The 15,711-nt window shown below is 40.9% G+C and overlaps 3 protein-coding genes across 6 annotated transcripts in view; 1 reads left to right on the top strand and 2 right to left on the bottom strand.

Moving 5' to 3' along the window:
- Positions 1–9,119, top strand: part of gucy2ca (guanylate cyclase 2Ca) — a 24,892-nt gene extending 15,773 nt beyond the window's left edge. Inside the window, exons 23-27 of the mRNA XM_087839626.1 lie at positions 149–323; positions 1,828–1,926; positions 2,055–2,149; positions 2,291–2,367; positions 8,056–9,119. Of these exons, the coding sequence (XP_087695752.1) occupies positions 149–323; positions 1,828–1,926; positions 2,055–2,149; positions 2,291–2,367; positions 8,056–8,257 (648 nt within the window). The 3' untranslated portion in view covers positions 8,258–9,119. The remainder of the gene's footprint in view (positions 1–148; positions 324–1,827; positions 1,927–2,054; positions 2,150–2,290; positions 2,368–8,055) is intronic.
- Positions 4,214–7,065, bottom strand: LOC148102893 (uncharacterized). The gene has a single exon (XM_087839627.1). It carries the CDS (start codon positions 6,934–6,936, stop codon positions 5,143–5,145), a length of 1,794 nt encoding a protein of 597 aa, XP_087695753.1. The 5' UTR covers positions 6,937–7,065; the 3' UTR covers positions 4,214–5,142.
- Positions 8,782–15,711, bottom strand: LOC102781090 (uncharacterized). 4 transcript variants are annotated; one of them, XM_006797965.3, is made up of 4 exons: positions 15,699–15,711; positions 13,542–13,652; positions 13,035–13,217; positions 8,782–9,574 (listed from the first exon to the last, which is right to left on the bottom strand). In XM_006797965.3, exons 2-4 carry the CDS (start codon positions 13,642–13,644, stop codon positions 9,252–9,254), a joined length of 609 nt encoding a protein of 202 aa, XP_006798028.2. In that variant the 5' UTR covers positions 13,645–13,652; positions 15,699–15,711; the 3' UTR covers positions 8,782–9,251. The 4 variants fall into 4 exon arrangements, with proteins under 4 accessions (XP_006798028.2, XP_087695756.1, XP_087695755.1 ...); XM_087839630.1 differs by lacking the exon at positions 15,699–15,711 and adding an exon at positions 15,339–15,515; XM_087839629.1 differs by lacking the exon at positions 15,699–15,711 and adding an exon at positions 14,454–14,722.

The raw sequence follows: 15,711 nt of genomic DNA, 5'->3' as shown, positions 1-15,711 counted from the left end.
AGAAACCCAGGCCTCTACTATCTCATCACAATTTCTTTAAGCATTAATCTACAATTTCTAAGAAAGTGCTTAGGGTTAGACATAAATATTTTCTTTTTGAATAAAGACAAAGATTTTATAGATAAGTTACATTTCCATTGTCCCGTAGGTTGAAACAATAGGAGACGCTTACATGGTTGCATCCGGTTTGCCCAAACGTAACGGCAACAGGCATGCATTGGACATTGCCCACATGGCCCTGGACATCCTATCATTTGTGGGGACGTTTGAGCTGGAGCACCTGCCTGGGATTCCTCTATGGATCCGTATTGGTGTACATTCAGGTACCAGAGATTCACAATGATTTTACTATGTTATCATCTGAATTTTGCAAAAGTTGGGATGCTGTGTAAAATCTAAATAAAGACAGAGTTCAATGATCTACAAACTTCATAAAGCCACAAATGATGCTCACAACAGAGAATAAAAAATACATCAAATGTTTAAATTGAATAAATGTAACATTTTATGAAATCTCCTGGCAACTGTTGGCTAACAGCAGCAACATAGGTGATGGGACAACAAAAAGCTGGAAAAAAAGAGGAGAAAATATAGAATTTCTTACCAGTAAAGATTGGCAGAGGTTCACAGACCTGCAAAGATTTTGTGTCTCAAAATTATGGAACAATTTTATAATAATGGTCCTCAAAGTGAAATTGTGAAGACTTCGACAAACTGATCATCTCTACACTGGATAATATGATCACAGATTGAGATATCTGGAGTAATCTCGCAGTGCAAGGGCCAAGACTGAAAATCAATACAAAGATACTTTTGATCTTCGGACTCTCAGGCAGCGCTGCACTAAACACAGACATGATTCTGTCACTGCATGGGCTCAGCAACACTTCCAAAAATCATTGTCTGTGAGCACAGCCGACCGTGCCATCTACAAATACAAACTCTATCATGTAAAAAGGAAGCCAAACGTCAACATGATGCAGGAACACTTCTGTCTATGCTAAGCCAAAACTCATTTAAAATAGGCTGAGACAAAGTGAAAAAGTCTTTTGTAGTCAGATGAATCCAAAAATTCTTTCTTTTTTTAAAATTTTTTTGCAAACATGGATGTACCACTGTCATGATCGGAGGCAATAAGACGCAGGGTTCTCAAGCACGAACCACTTTTATTGAATTGTAGCAGCAGTGTACGTGGCTACATCCATTTTTTGGGAAAACATACACACCAGTATTCTAGCGACCTCTAGTGGCTGCCCACATGGTAGCCTTACTAGGACAACATAAACAGATTTCACAACAACCACATCCTCCAGATTAAATGGTAAATGGCCTGTATTTGTATAGCGCTTTTCTAGTCCCTAAGGACCCCAAAGCGCTTTACACAACCTGTCATCCACCCATTCACACACACATTCACACACTGGTGATGGCAAGCTACATTGTAGCCACAGCCACCCTGGGGCGCACTGACAGAGGATTAAAGAGGGTAGGCATCATCCAGCTGTTCAGCAGCAAGCACTCAGTTCATAATTGTCTATCTCTGATGGTATAGGGGTGCATTAGTGGAAATATCAGTTTGCACATCCCAGAAGTCCAGCATGATTTCATGTTTGTTTATGTTCTCCTAAAAATGTTATAAACCATTAAGTTTAGACCTTTTTGTGTGTAGCCCTCAAACTTGGTTTTCCTTTGTCTGTCATAGAGCTGCTGACATCTAGTGGCCAAATAATATATGTATAGGTTAATGTTAATTATAAGCTAATAAAAAACTAAATACATTTTTTTAAAGGAAGCCTAAATTGAATCCTGTTATGTAATTGTGTCCAGGACCATGTGCAGCAGGAGTGGTGGGGAACAAGATGCCTCGCTACTGTCTCTTTGGAGATACGGTTAACACGGCTTCACGGATGGAGTCCACAGGCCTGCGTAAGACAACCACACACATTTTATATTCTCACAACACTGGCAGTTTAGGCTCTTAGCTTGAGTTGGCACAAAGGGAGGGCAGATGCAAGCACAGAGTCCGATGGCTGCTTTTCACATTATCTTTCCAGCTCTGAGAATTCATGTCAGCCAGTCTACCATCAACATCCTGCAGAGGACGGACTGCAAGTTTGAGTATGAAAAACGAGGAGAGACGTATCTGAAGGTGAGCTGGGTGGTGTTGGGCTTTTTAACTTACTTAAAAAGATCACATGTAGATATTTACTTTAAATGCCATACCACACAAACTGAGGTCACGAGTGTGTGTGAGTGTTTGTGTTTGTCTGCGTCTACACCTCACCCACAGGGTAAAGGAAAAATGATGACATACTGGTTAACAGGCGTGACTGGGGGAAGTTACAACCTGCCGACGCCACCGAGCGCGTGAGTAAAGTCCTATCAATAAAGAATTTTTACACAAACTGTTGAAGAACTCTGGACTGTGGTATACCCTGAACACAATACATAAACAGTATTATGATTTAATAAATAATGTATGTTCGTTATATTATTAGATTACCACCTACTTTAAAGTGCTTCATTTGTTAAGTAATAGACTAATTAACTGTAAATTTTAAAAAAGTTACTACATGAGGATTATGCGGATGTTGGCGTAATACAGACCTTCCCAAAGTGTGGGGCCCGCCCCGTAGGGGGGGCGCAGAGCCATTGCGGGGGGCGGGGGGGGGGGGGGCGGAATGAAAAGGGGGGGAAAAAAACCCTGCTAGCACGGGGCGCCCACAGAAACGCAAAGCAGGAGATGAAGCATCGCTGAATATGTTTCCAAACCAACTTCATTCTAAGCCAAAGACTAGAAAATATGGTGAAGCATATCTTCCCTTTGGCTTCACCTGCACAAGTGCCGAGGTAGGTCTCCCTGCAGAATTGGTTTTACCTTCGTAGGGAGCAGCGCTGGGCTCTTTAAATCACGGACAAACAGGATCCCACAGTTGTTTATGTTTTTAAACCCATTTTGCACAGAGAGGCATTTTTTGAAAAATGTATTGATGCAATGTTGAACATTATTACACATGAAAAAAAAACTACACGTGAGGCCTCTGCCTTTCTAAATGGAGGGACAGTAATTGCGTGTGTACCTGTAAGCGTGTAAAACCTGAAGATTAACAGTATTTTGTCTCTATCTGCCATTCTGCAATTCATCTCATGTAAACAATAACGTGGTGCACAGCGTGACGTGAAAAAAGGCACATACCTTTGACACTGTGTGATGAACACGTAAACGCAAAAAAGGAGTTTTAAAAAATCTCCGTTCTCTGTGATTCGAAACGCCGTTTACGTGTGGACAAAACAACTGCGTTTTCAAAAATACCCATGTAGGTGTGGACGCAGCGTAAAAGAGTTAGTAGTTTATTTTATTACTACCTGTCATTTATTGCAGATTACTTGTATTTGCTTAATTGTTTACTAAATGTTTGAGGTGTGAAATAAACCGCAATGGAGCAAAATATAGGTGTGCGTGGTTGGAGGATGTATTTGTGCGTGTGCGGTGCGTGAGCGCGTGCACGCGCGAGAAGGGGGGGGCGCGCGAACATTTTTCTTGTAAAATAAGGGGGGCCCAGCAAAAAAAGTTTGGGAACCACTGGTTTAGGTGGAGTTGGCCTCCATCACTTGCTAATGTTATTGAATCTGTGGAAGCTCCGCACCAAACAACTGAGTTATTTTTACACATCTCCCTTCATCTGGCCAATCCACCACCTTTTAGTGTTTATACCATTAAAGAAAAAAACAAAATAAAAAAACCCATCGCCCCATAAAAATGATCAATCAAAATATGGTCATCCTACGTGTGTTTATTTCGTGTAAACTGCACATTTCTAATTTATTAATGCACAGATAAACTACTTCATCTAAACACTAATCAAAACTAGCTAAAATTATTAAAAGCGTCGAACATAAGCAGCTTGTACATTGCTGTTTTCGTAAAGATACCTTTGTCTCACACGGAACATACATGTTCTACATTATTAATCTGGCAGCTCTCAGTCTGCATACAGACAGGACACGTTGCAGCGTAATTGCAGACAGGTGCGTGGGCCTGAGCTCCGCCCAGGCAGAATGACGAGTGGAAGAAAGCAGCAACACGATAAACATATGTAGCCTTGCGGAGCCGGCCGGGCAGACACCGAGACCATGACAGAGTGCAAAAATTTTATACTTGACAACACAAAAGGAAAAAACAAAACAAAACAACACACAACAAAAATCAGAATGTGTTTGTGATTTGGATTTTTATTTAAAGGTGAAACCTTTTTTCTTTTCTTATTTTGCCAGATTAGACATTTTGATTCATTTCATTGAAGTATACTTTTTTTTCTTTTTGTTTTACTTTGATGCTATAATAGATGTATTTAAAATTCAGTAATATTTAATACTATATTGCATCATGGCAAAACAACAGTCTCCTCAAGCTGCTTTATACTGTAAGGTGAAAACACTACAGTAAAAGCCAGAAAACCCCAACAATCCAATGATCCCCTTTGAGCAAGCACTGGGCGACAGTGGGGAGGAAAAACTCCCTTTAGGAAGAAACCTCCAGCAGAACCAGGCTCAAGAAGGGGCGGCCATCTGCTGCGACCGGTTGGGGGTGGGTGGGCAATCTCAGTCCAAGAGGGCCGGTGTCCCTGCAGGTTTTAGATGTGTCCTCGAACCAACACAGCTGATTTAAATGGCTAAATTAGCTCCTCAACATGTCCTGAAGTTCTCCAGAGGCCTGGTAACGAACTAATCATGTGATTCAGGTGTGTTGACCCAAGGTGAGATCTAAAATCTGCAGGGACACCGGCCCTCGTGGACTGAGATTGCCCACCCATGATATAGGGAGACAAGATGAAGTATACTTCTAATGGCCTATTACAGGGGTGGCCAACTCCAGGCCTTGAGAGCCGCTGTCCTGCAGGTTTTAGATGCGTCCTTGATCCAACACAGCTGATTTACATGACTAAATGATCAGTTCATTACCAGGCCTCTGGTAATGAACTGATCATTTGATTCAGGTGTGTTGATCCAGGATGTTATCTAAAGCCTGCAGGACACCGGCTCTCGAGGCCTGGAGTTGGCCACCCCTGGCCTGTTAGATTATGTTTGATGAAATTATTAAATGCGTCAATACCCGTTTGTTAAAAATTAACTGCTAAAAATTCAATCAACCGGTGCTAATCCACCATCAGAATTGAGGAAAGGTGGTGTTGATGGAGACTCTACAGGGAGATACACTGGGGAAGCCATACCTGCACTTCTGCCAGAGTGTTTTGGACGTACCTGAATAAATGTAGATTTCCCTGGAAGTGGACGAGGATCAATCTGAGACGGAGTCGGAGTCTCCTCATAACATCTCCCCATCGTGCTTCTATGGATCAATGATGCGAGCTTTTGTCCTTTCTGTTTTTCTAATTTGAGCTCGAGTTCAAGGTCTTTCACTCTAGATTTTAGATGACCTATCTCTTTTTCTTCATTGCCAGCCTTTTGGATAATCTGGTTCACTGGTCCAATAAGCTCCTGTCTTTGTTTGAATAAAGCGTATTCGGAAGACTTTACCATATCATTGTACTTGCTTTCAAATGATTCCAGCTCCCGTGTTTTATCTAGTAAAGCTGCATCTTGATCCTTGCATCTGGTACGTAGACAGTTCAGCTGTTTTTCAAGGACCTCCTTCGTTGTTCCAACAAAGGGGATGCCTTCCACACCGTCTACGTATTTCTTTTTCAAGTTGAGGAACATATCCCTAAATTTCACCTTTTCTTTTTCTCTGAAGTGAACTGCATGTGGAAATGCCTTTTCAAAGGACAAAACGCACTTGTAGAATTCCTCTTGGAAGTGGCGCTCTTTCTTCTCCAGACAATTCACTTTGGTTATAAATTTGTCCCGTTGCTTTACTGTGGAGCGCAGTTTCACTTCGAGCGCCTCCTTTTCAGCCAGTGCCTGATTGTGTTCCGTTATTACTTTATATCTGTCCACTGCTGTCTTTCTGTGTTTTTCCTTCTCTGTGCTTAGGTCCCTTTTTAGGTCTTCATTTTTGTTTTTCAAAGAATCAACTTCATCTTCGACCATAGCCTTCATTTTCTTTTCCAAGGCCAGAGCCCTAATATTTCTCTGACATTTGCGGTTCATCTCCATATTCTGGGCCTTTTGGTCGTCTATTACTTTGCCCATTTGATCTTTCTCGTCTGTTAACGCTTTCACATTTTTATCCATTAATTCATTGTCGTCCTGTAACTTTGTATTTTGTGTCAAAAGACCCTCAATCCAAAACTGCGCGGATTGATGTTCCTCCTCGCGTTCTTTAACTGCATTGACGGTCACACCTGTACTAATTTTTACTCTTTTCTCAAGCTTTTCTATTTGGTTATCATACATTTCAATGACCTTTACTAACTTTGTTTCTGCAGTATTAGCTTTGTCTTCGAGTTTTTTAGTCTTTTCATCGTAAAATTGCTGCATCTTATTTTTTTCCTCTTTGTGGCGTTTTAGTAAAAATTCAACAATTTGTTTGTTGTGAAATTCCTGACGTGCCACCATTTCTTTTTCTGCTTTGAGCAGTTCTTGCAGGACTTTGACTTCTTCCTCATTCTTTTGTTTAAATTCAGCCAGAGTATTCGCCATCTCTGCGCGGAACTTTATGTGAGCTTCGTGGTCACCTTTTATCGAGTTTAACCTCTCTGAGATATTTGTCCTTTCTTCCAAGACCAAACCCAGCATCTTATTATTCTGCCAAAGTTCATTTTTTCCTTTTGTTAGATCCTCGATCTGTTTCTTATGGACTGTATGCTGTTTTTTGAAGTATTCAAGCTCTGTTTTAAGCTTTTCAACTTGATCAATCATTGGATGCAGTCTTTGGTCGAACAATCTGGCATATGTTTCTTTTTCTTTTTCACTTTTGTTAACCATTGTTTTAGAGAAATTAACATCTCGGTCTTTCTTAGGTTTTGAGCTCATTTCTGCTTTTTATGTGCTGTATCACTCCAACAAAACGATAGCTTAATCAATTCAGTTTGACACGTTCACGGTCTATTTAAGGACTTTTGAACATCAAAGGATGAAAGGACTGTCACTATGACACCTCCACGTTCTGTGATGTAATGTCAATTAAACGTCACCACGTTCTGTGACGTAATCGCTGTCTTGCGTTGTTTTTTTGTTTTTTTTTAAACAACACATTCGAACAACAACGGTCTCCGCACACAAAAAATCTGCGTTGTGCACAAAAAAAAAAAATCTAACCTGAATTGAAATTAAAATAAATACGTTAATAATTTATTCTTTTTTGCATTGTGAGTCAGTAGTGACCGGTGACTGGCTGCTCCATTGTTTGTGCGTGTGCGTGAGCGCGTGCACGCGCGAGAAGGGGGGGGCGCGAACATTTTTCTTGTAAAATAAGGGGGGCCCAGCAAAAAAAGTTTGGGAACCACTGGCGTAATACATGCTGCCACTCAGATAACTGCTTTTCCAGCCTTGCTTGTTTTAGCGAGACAATACCAGACTACCCTGTGGACATGTTACAGTAAAAGAGTCAAACTGGTTCAGACCTGGCACTCACTGAAAGTATTTTTCATATTATGAAAGAAAAAATATCACAAAGAAGGCTCCAAATTGTTGAAAACATTTTTCACCATTCATCTGCTTCATATGTAGTGAAATAACTAGCTTGTCAGTCAGCTGTCCAATGACTTTTGAGCCTCTGTAATGCAATAGTTTTTGTTAAACCCCTTGTATTAAAGCTGCAACTCTGCACTTCAGTCACATTTAAAATATTTGATCTGACAAAATTACATAATTGTGGCACAATCCAAAAAACCTATGGCTCTAAGGGATGGTTCAAAGCTTGTCCGATGTTATGCACACTGAGTTCATAAAGAGCAATATTTTAAGTTTCCCCCTTTTAATGTAGTTTTCTTTTAGACAGATTGAATATTAGATAAAATATATTGTAGGCTTTCTAGCATTTGTTTTTCAATTGATATTTTACTGTTCCACATTTTTTTTCAGAATCAGTGTGATACCTAATTTTAGTTTTACATCATTACACAATAATCTAAAACAATGTTACTGTCTCAGGGAGAACTTCCAGTCGCTTCAGAAGGATCTGGCAGAGATGATCGTGTTAAGTCTGGAGAAGCGTGGAGGGGACAGCTTCAAAAAGAGGAAGACCCTGTCCACCAAAATCCGCCGGAGGGAGACCAACAGCAGCGCGCAGAGCGACAGCCTGCCAGAGTACTTCCACCTAGCTGTCACTGAGAACCCGAGCACCTACCTGTGATCATAGAAGAGCTTTCAGCACAAGATGTAGACTTTGTACAAGTTTGTCAAGTTAGATTCAGGACTGCTGGGTTTCTTCGGACAGCTTTGTTCATTCATCGGTTGGAGAGACGACGCCGGAGCAGCAGCACTTCTCTTCATCCCCAACAGCCTAACGCCTTGAGATCAACTCGCCTTACTGATCCTTTAAAGATGTTAAGTAGTTACTGTTGTGGTACAAAGAGTGGCATATTTATATACAAATGTTTCTCCATAAGCGATCCAGATAACGTGGACCCAGTGCACTCTTCTTTACTTTGAGACATCCTTCTGTTTATGTTTCAATGTTGCCTGCAGGAAGCTCACTGATTGAGCAACATGTGATAAAGAAAATATATATTTATCGTATAAATATCTTTTTCTGCTTCAAAGACAGTGGAACTCTATCGAAACAGTCCTCATCAAGACCATTTTGCACTGTAATGATGCTACCTTTCCGTTTTCACAGCATCAGAAATATTTCTGTGTTGATTTTTAGTTTGTTTTATTAAAACATGTTTGAAATACGACACAAGAATTAAAGCAGTTCCTGTACTTTTCCTGTACAACGGCAAAAACAACAAACTATACAGTCACCTGCTACACTATTTCTTTCACACAAGCAGTGCAGAGGAATAAAAACAGCTGTAGAAAATCGTAATCTTATTTTTTAAAACCCATAAAAACATGGTAGAAACACAGAAATCTCAGTATACTGAGTACAACGTGCAGTATAAATGCATGAATATACGTTTTTAAGAACACAGTTATGTTTTCATCTCTTTAGAGAATATTACTTCGACCTTCGACCAGTACTCATGAAAGCTGTACCCCAACCTGAAGCCAAGTCTTCACTCTAAGGTTTAATGAACTTGCTTTTTGCCCACAAAAGGGAGAGGTGTGGCCACAATGTTAGTGAGCAAACAAATGTGTTTCCCCACAGCGTGCTCAAAGAGTACGACCACACACCCGCAGCCTTACATGGTTTTAGTTGTAACTAAAGCAGTGCCACCCAGCTCTGTGGCAGGAAGTGGGATCCTGTGCTCCGCCATTGTGCTGCATGCAGGCGAGTCTCCGCCCACCTCTGCTCCACCACGCATCATGAGGTCCCTGCAAGCTGTGAAGCCATTCTCCCACTCTGAGCCTGTTTGGCTCCCAGAGTGCACGTGAGAGCAGGGTGATGGGGCCTCTGCCGCTCTCTGAAATATCTCAGCTTGACCGTTTCTTTCTGAGGGCAGAGGGAGCAGTTTGGCAGGTGGCTGCGCTTTCTGAAGAAGTTCCTGTCTTGGCATGCCATCCTCTGTGACACAAACAACAGAAAAACTGTCACTGAACGTTCACGCTGAAAGACTCGCAGCCATTCGCAACATTATACCCCCCTTATTTCCTCAATTGATCAATAAAGTGCTTTTTTTATATATGAAAGCTAATCATGTTTTTCTTTAAATTAAAGGTTCATAACATGCTTTAAAAGAATTACACGAATGTCTATCAAAACAGTTAACGAGGTCATGAGATTGATGAGTATATAAATCCTCTGTATGAAAAAGAGGATTTCTTCTGACTGGTTGCCCCTCAAAAACAGAAGGTTAGCACAGAAAGTGGGCGGGACTTCTCACAGGCAGAACTGCGGGCCTGGGATGAATATATTGCCCCTTTAAAGGCTGTACCATTAAAAAAATTGCCACAAAATTCGATTTTTTTTAGTTGATTGTTCAGTGAACCTCCTGACAATTTAAGAAAATTAATTATTAATTTGCATATATGAGTTTTAATTTACATCCTATTTGCTAAATTCCTAATTTTTCATCTCTTAGAGAAAACTTTACTGTGACTTAAAAAAAACAGCTCAGTACGAGCTGTTATCAAAGTAAAGATTGGGAAAAATGTAGGCGTGCAACTAAAATGTTTGAACTACTGCACTGCATTGTGTGCAGAACAAAAAGCAGCTAAGCTAGTAATGTTTTTACATTCCATATTTCCTGTGGTAAGAGGTGTGAGTCGACAGATTATTCACTGACGCAAAGGATGCCCAAGTGACTTGAGCTTCTCCTCAGCCCTTTCTTTGTTTTTCCTTTTTTTTAAAATTAAGTTAAGACTGAATGAGAGCTGCATTCCAGGAGATTGAAAAAAAATGGCCACAGTCATGTTGGTGTATTTACGAAACACAAAAACTCGTGTGTCTGATTCAGGCCATCATCAGACACAGAGGCCTTTAAAAGCAGCTGCTGTTGGCTGTCAGACTGTCAGTTTTAGTTTCACAGGTTTTGTGTTTTCACAAAGTAAATCTGTAGCATTCAAATGTTCAGCCTCGGGCTATGCAGTGCTGTGAGAAAGTAATTGCACCCCTTTCTGATTTCTTAGTTTTTTTGCATGTTTGTCACAGCTGCGTTTTTCGGATTATCAAACACATTTTAGTATTTGACGAAGAAAACCTGAGTAAATACAAAATGCTGTTATTATAATGGATTCATTTATCAAGGGAAAAAATCTATCCAAACATGCATGGCCCTGTATGAAAAAGTCATTTCCCCGAAACCTAATAACAGGCTGTGCCGCCTTTGGCAGCAACAACTGCAATGAAGCATTTGTGATAACTGCCAATGAGTCTTTCCCATTACTGTGGAGGAATTTTGGCCCACTCTTCTTTGCAGACTTGTTTTAATTCAGACACACTGGAGGGTTTTCAGGCATGAATGCCAAAAGATCTCAATTGGATTTAAGCTCAGACTTTGACTAGGCCACTCCAAAACATTTATTTTAGGTTTCTGGAGTCATTCAGAGGGGACTTGCTGGTGTGTTTTGGATCATTGTCCTGCTGCATAACCCAAGTGCACTTGAGCTTCAGGCCATGTGCTGATGCTCGAACATTGTCCTTCAGGATTTACTGCTAGACAGCAGATTCCATGGTTCCATTTACAGCAAGTTATCCATGTCCTGAAGCAGCAAACAGCTCCAGACTGTCACACTATGAACACCATAATTGACTGTTGTTATGATGTTGTTTTTATGAACTCCTGAGTTAGTTAGTGCCAGGCATAACGGGACTCAAATCTTTAAAAAAAATTTCATTTTTTGTCTTATCAGTCCACAGAATATTTTCCCAGAAGTTTTCGGGATCATCAAGAAGTTTTTTGGCAAATATGAGACGAGTCCTTTTGTTCTTTTTGGTCAGCAGTGGTTTTCATCTTGGACCTATTCCATGGATGCCATTTTTTGCCCAGTATCTTTCTTATTGTTGAATCATGAACTTACCCTGCAGTTCTTTAGATGCTGTTCTGGGTTATTTTGTGACCTCCTTGATGAGTGAAGGATGCGCTCTTGGAGTAATTTTGGTGGGCCAGCCAATCCTGGGAAGGTTCACCACTGCTCCACGTTTTCTCTATTTGTGGGTAATGGCTCTCACCATGGTTCAGTGGAGTTCCAAAGTTTTCAAAATTGCTTTGTTGTGTTGATAGACCTCTCTGCATTGAACCATACTTGTTATTAATCTGTGGCTCTCTTCCACAGCATGTCTTTTATTCTGTCTTCCTTCTCTCTCCCCAATTGGTCATGGCAGATGGCCGCCCCTCCCTGAGTCTGGTTCTGCTGGAGGTTTCTTCCTGTTAAACGGGAGTTTTTCCTTCCCACTGTCACCAAAGTGCTTGCTCATATTGGGTCATATGATTGTTGGGCTTTTCTCTGCGTCTATTATTGTTGGGTCTACTTTACAATATAAAGCGCCTTGAGGCAACTTTTGTTGTGATTTGGCGCTGGATAAATAAAATTGAATAGAATCTGTAACCATTTTCGAGACAAACAGATATCAATGACTTTGTCTCTCAGAGTTTTTTTAGATGGTGGCATGCTGTGCTGGTTTGAGATCTTTCAGCTTACTTCACTTTGTCATACCGGTTCTATTTAATTTTTTGAGCAAACAATTACTTTTTTCACATATGGTTTGGATAACTTTTTCCCCTTAAGAAGGGAAATAATCATTTCAAAACATCATTTTGTATTTAATAATGTTAAAATCTGTTAGTTGACCTGAAACATATAAATATAACCAAGCAAAAACACACAAAAAAAATAAGGAAGGGGCCAAATACTTTTTCACAGCCCTGTACAAACTCTGGCATGGAAGAGTCTGTTTATGTGTTTTCAATGTTGTGTGGGGGGTGCCTACGTTTTCTTGCCCAACCAGCGGATGTGTGCTGAAACCAGAATAGATGGTAAGGGAGCGGGACTGACCCTTGGGACAAGTGAGAAGAAGAGAACAGAAACTGTGGAGTTTCTACTGTGCTGAACGTCACAGTTCATCACCTGCCCTTCTGCAGCCCTGTTTCCTCCACCCGACTGTCAGCTCTGCGTTTCAGATCTCCTCTTTTTAAGTAAACCGACTTCTCTCCACAGCTTCAAAAAACACGTTGTCTCGTAAAATATGTATCTTAGGAAAAGACCTCTTATAACTTCACTAGATCACTAGATGTATTAAAGCATCTGATGTATATTTTGCTATTTAGTCTAATGAGCGGAATTTAAACAACTATAAAAGCCGCTTTCAGCTTCCTCCTTTTTCACAAGCGGTCGTCACAGCGGGGAGGTCTGCGTGTTTGATTTTGGTCGATTTTTACAGCGAATGCCCTTCCTGACACTACCCCAAAGGGATTTGTGTCTCCTCCTGTGATCGAACCAGGGATCTTTCACTTGTTAGGCAAACTTATATAAATAAACCGTAACACTCTAAGTGACACAAACCATCAAAAGCTTGTTGTCCTTACCGGAGGTGCTGCTGCGTCTGGTCTGTCGCTTGTATATGATAAACCAAAGAGTCAAAGCCAAGATGGACCCCACCACGACCACGACCACAGAAATCCACAGAGTCGGACTCAGCACCACCATCGAGGTGGGTTTGACAGTGGTGTTTATGGCTTTGAGCTGGTTCACGACAGTCAGGGGCGGCTCTGTGAGGGGGGAGGACAGCCACACGCTGACTACCTCAACAGTTAAACAGTTTGCATTCTGACATGTAAGAAAAGTTTCAGAAAGAAAAAGGATGAACTCAAGTCTGACTCGCTCACTCATTTTATAAGCGGTTGTACAAGAAAAAAGAAGACGATAAGGTTGATGTATTAGGTAGTCAGGTAAAATTCAAGTCTACATGATAAAGTTGTAAAGACATGCTGAATCCACAACTGAGACATACTCCAAGACAGAGGCAGGACGCTGTGAGAACAAACTTGTGTCCAAGAGGCAGAAAAAAATGATTAGAATTCAGTGAAACTCACCTTTTGGTGGATCGGGGTTAGATCTCATTAGTGACTTGCTGGGCACACACATGTGGACTAAGTTGTCAAACTTTTCTCCCTCAGGACAAGACTTCTTATCCATTCCTGGTGCTACGTGAGTAACGAGAAGTAAAGTGGACTGTTGCCTTTGTCTAATGCTGTGTTTGTTGCACACACACAAACACACAAAAACACAGAGCGGCGAGCCACAGAGGAGGGCTATGACGGGAGGATTTGTGAAATGAATGCAGAAGGCCCAACAGACGTTTCAGTTCCTCCGTTTAATAGGAAAGAGTGAATCACTACATGTGTCTCCTGGGGACAGCGTGACAGAGAGAGAGACCACGTTTCTATTTCAAAAACAAAGAGTTCCTGACTTTTAAGCTTGCAGGTTTATATTAAACAGACTATTCACTGCAGACATCTCAACATGACGGCTTTATCAGTCTTTTTCCCCCCAACCACTGGAAACATTGTTTGCAATGAATGCATGGGGTCAGATTTCAGACCCCTTTGCACAGAGGGGCCAAGAATTATGCAGATATTTGACCTTATATGCTGCTGGTCCTCAAACCTTGAGCAAAGACACATATCACTGAATAAGAACTCTGTTTTACACTGAGATGCAGTGACATGTAAGAAATAATGCACTATAAGAAAAAACAAACCGCTAAAATGCTCAAAGCGCATCACCGGGTAAATTTCAGCACCCAGTGATGCGGTTCAGCACACTGGACAGCCAGTTAAAGCAAAGAAACCACAGTGAACTCAGGTAAAAATGCTTTCTGTAACCCCACTGCGGTCAGGAAGAAACAAAAACACATAAAAACAGGCACCATCTAAAAGTGGATCCACAACTTTCAAATTCAAATTGCGCTCGCTACGATAGCAATGATGAAAACAGCAGCTCACCCTCTCTGAGGGGAAAACTACGACGGGAGTTCAGTACAACCAGGCTTTCTTTGCGTTCGCTGGATCGACAAAACCCTGAAACCTCAGCTGGAGATAACGATTGCCGCGACGATGGTTATCAACTTTCTCTGATAAGTCGGGTTTTCTGCTTCCGGTATACCCCGGATCTGTGTTCACATAAACAAACAAACAAACAAAAAAAGGAGCCTTTCTCGGGTCATATGACTCTTCTTCCGCAGAAAAAAGGCGGCTCCTATGAGTGCAACTCACAAATGATGACGATTAAATGTATAAAGAATATAAAACTAAACACAACAGTTAAATGCAATATCTTTGCACACAAGACAAGAGCTTAATGCTGCAGAAAATCTGGGATTTTGTTGATGTTTATTTCTAATTTGAAGAGTGCACATCAGAGCTCTGAAACTGTAATCTGGATACATTTAAACATTAAATGTTTCTGTCCCACAGCTAATAAAGGACGTGGAAATCTCTTTATTTTGTCGGCAGATCAAAGTGAAATGCATTTTGATTGATAGTCGGACTTGGTGACCAAAAAATGTAACTGATCAGTTTTCCAATCTGTGTACTAGTAGCTGCAATTCCAACAATGTAAAATAAGACCATCCATCCATCCGCGTCCGCTTATCCTTTTCAGGCTCGCGGCCGCTGGAGCCTGTCCCAGCTGTCTCTAAAATAAGACTTTACAGCCAATTACAAGTACGTATAAAATTATAAACATTTTTCTGCTTCATTAAATTGACATACGTTTACGGGCAAATACCAAAAATCACTTTTTTCAGATGACAGCTACAGAAGAAGACATGTTAAATTGTCTTACTTTGTTACTTTTCCATTAAATATTTATGAAAGCGTCAAACTCACATGAACAATCCACTTGATCACTAGGGCTACGTCCACACGTACCCGGGTATTTTTGAAAACGCAGATTTTTCTATGCATTTGCACCTTTCGGCCACACGTAAACGGGTTTTTGGTCACTGAAAACGGAGATTTTTAAAAACTCCGGCCAGGGTGGATATTTTTGAAAACTCCGTTTTTGCATTTACGTGTGGACGAGAAAAACACAGCTTCAAAGGTGTGCGCATTTTTTGACGTCACACTGTGCGCCACGTTATTGTTTCGGTGAAATGAATTTCTACAATACTATTATTGTTAATTGTACTCTCTGCAGTGTTTAAATGCTTACATATACACACACAGTTACTGTCCCTCCACACATACCACTCGGTTCTGC

The sequence above is a fragment of the Neolamprologus brichardi genome, chromosome 4 (assembly GCF_056152115.1).
Source record: "Neolamprologus brichardi isolate AB-2024 chromosome 4, ASM5615211v1, whole genome shotgun sequence".
In the NCBI taxonomy this organism is placed as follows: Eukaryota; Metazoa; Chordata; class Actinopteri; order Cichliformes; family Cichlidae; genus Neolamprologus; species Neolamprologus brichardi.
This window is presented reverse-complemented; position numbering and strand designations above follow the sequence as displayed.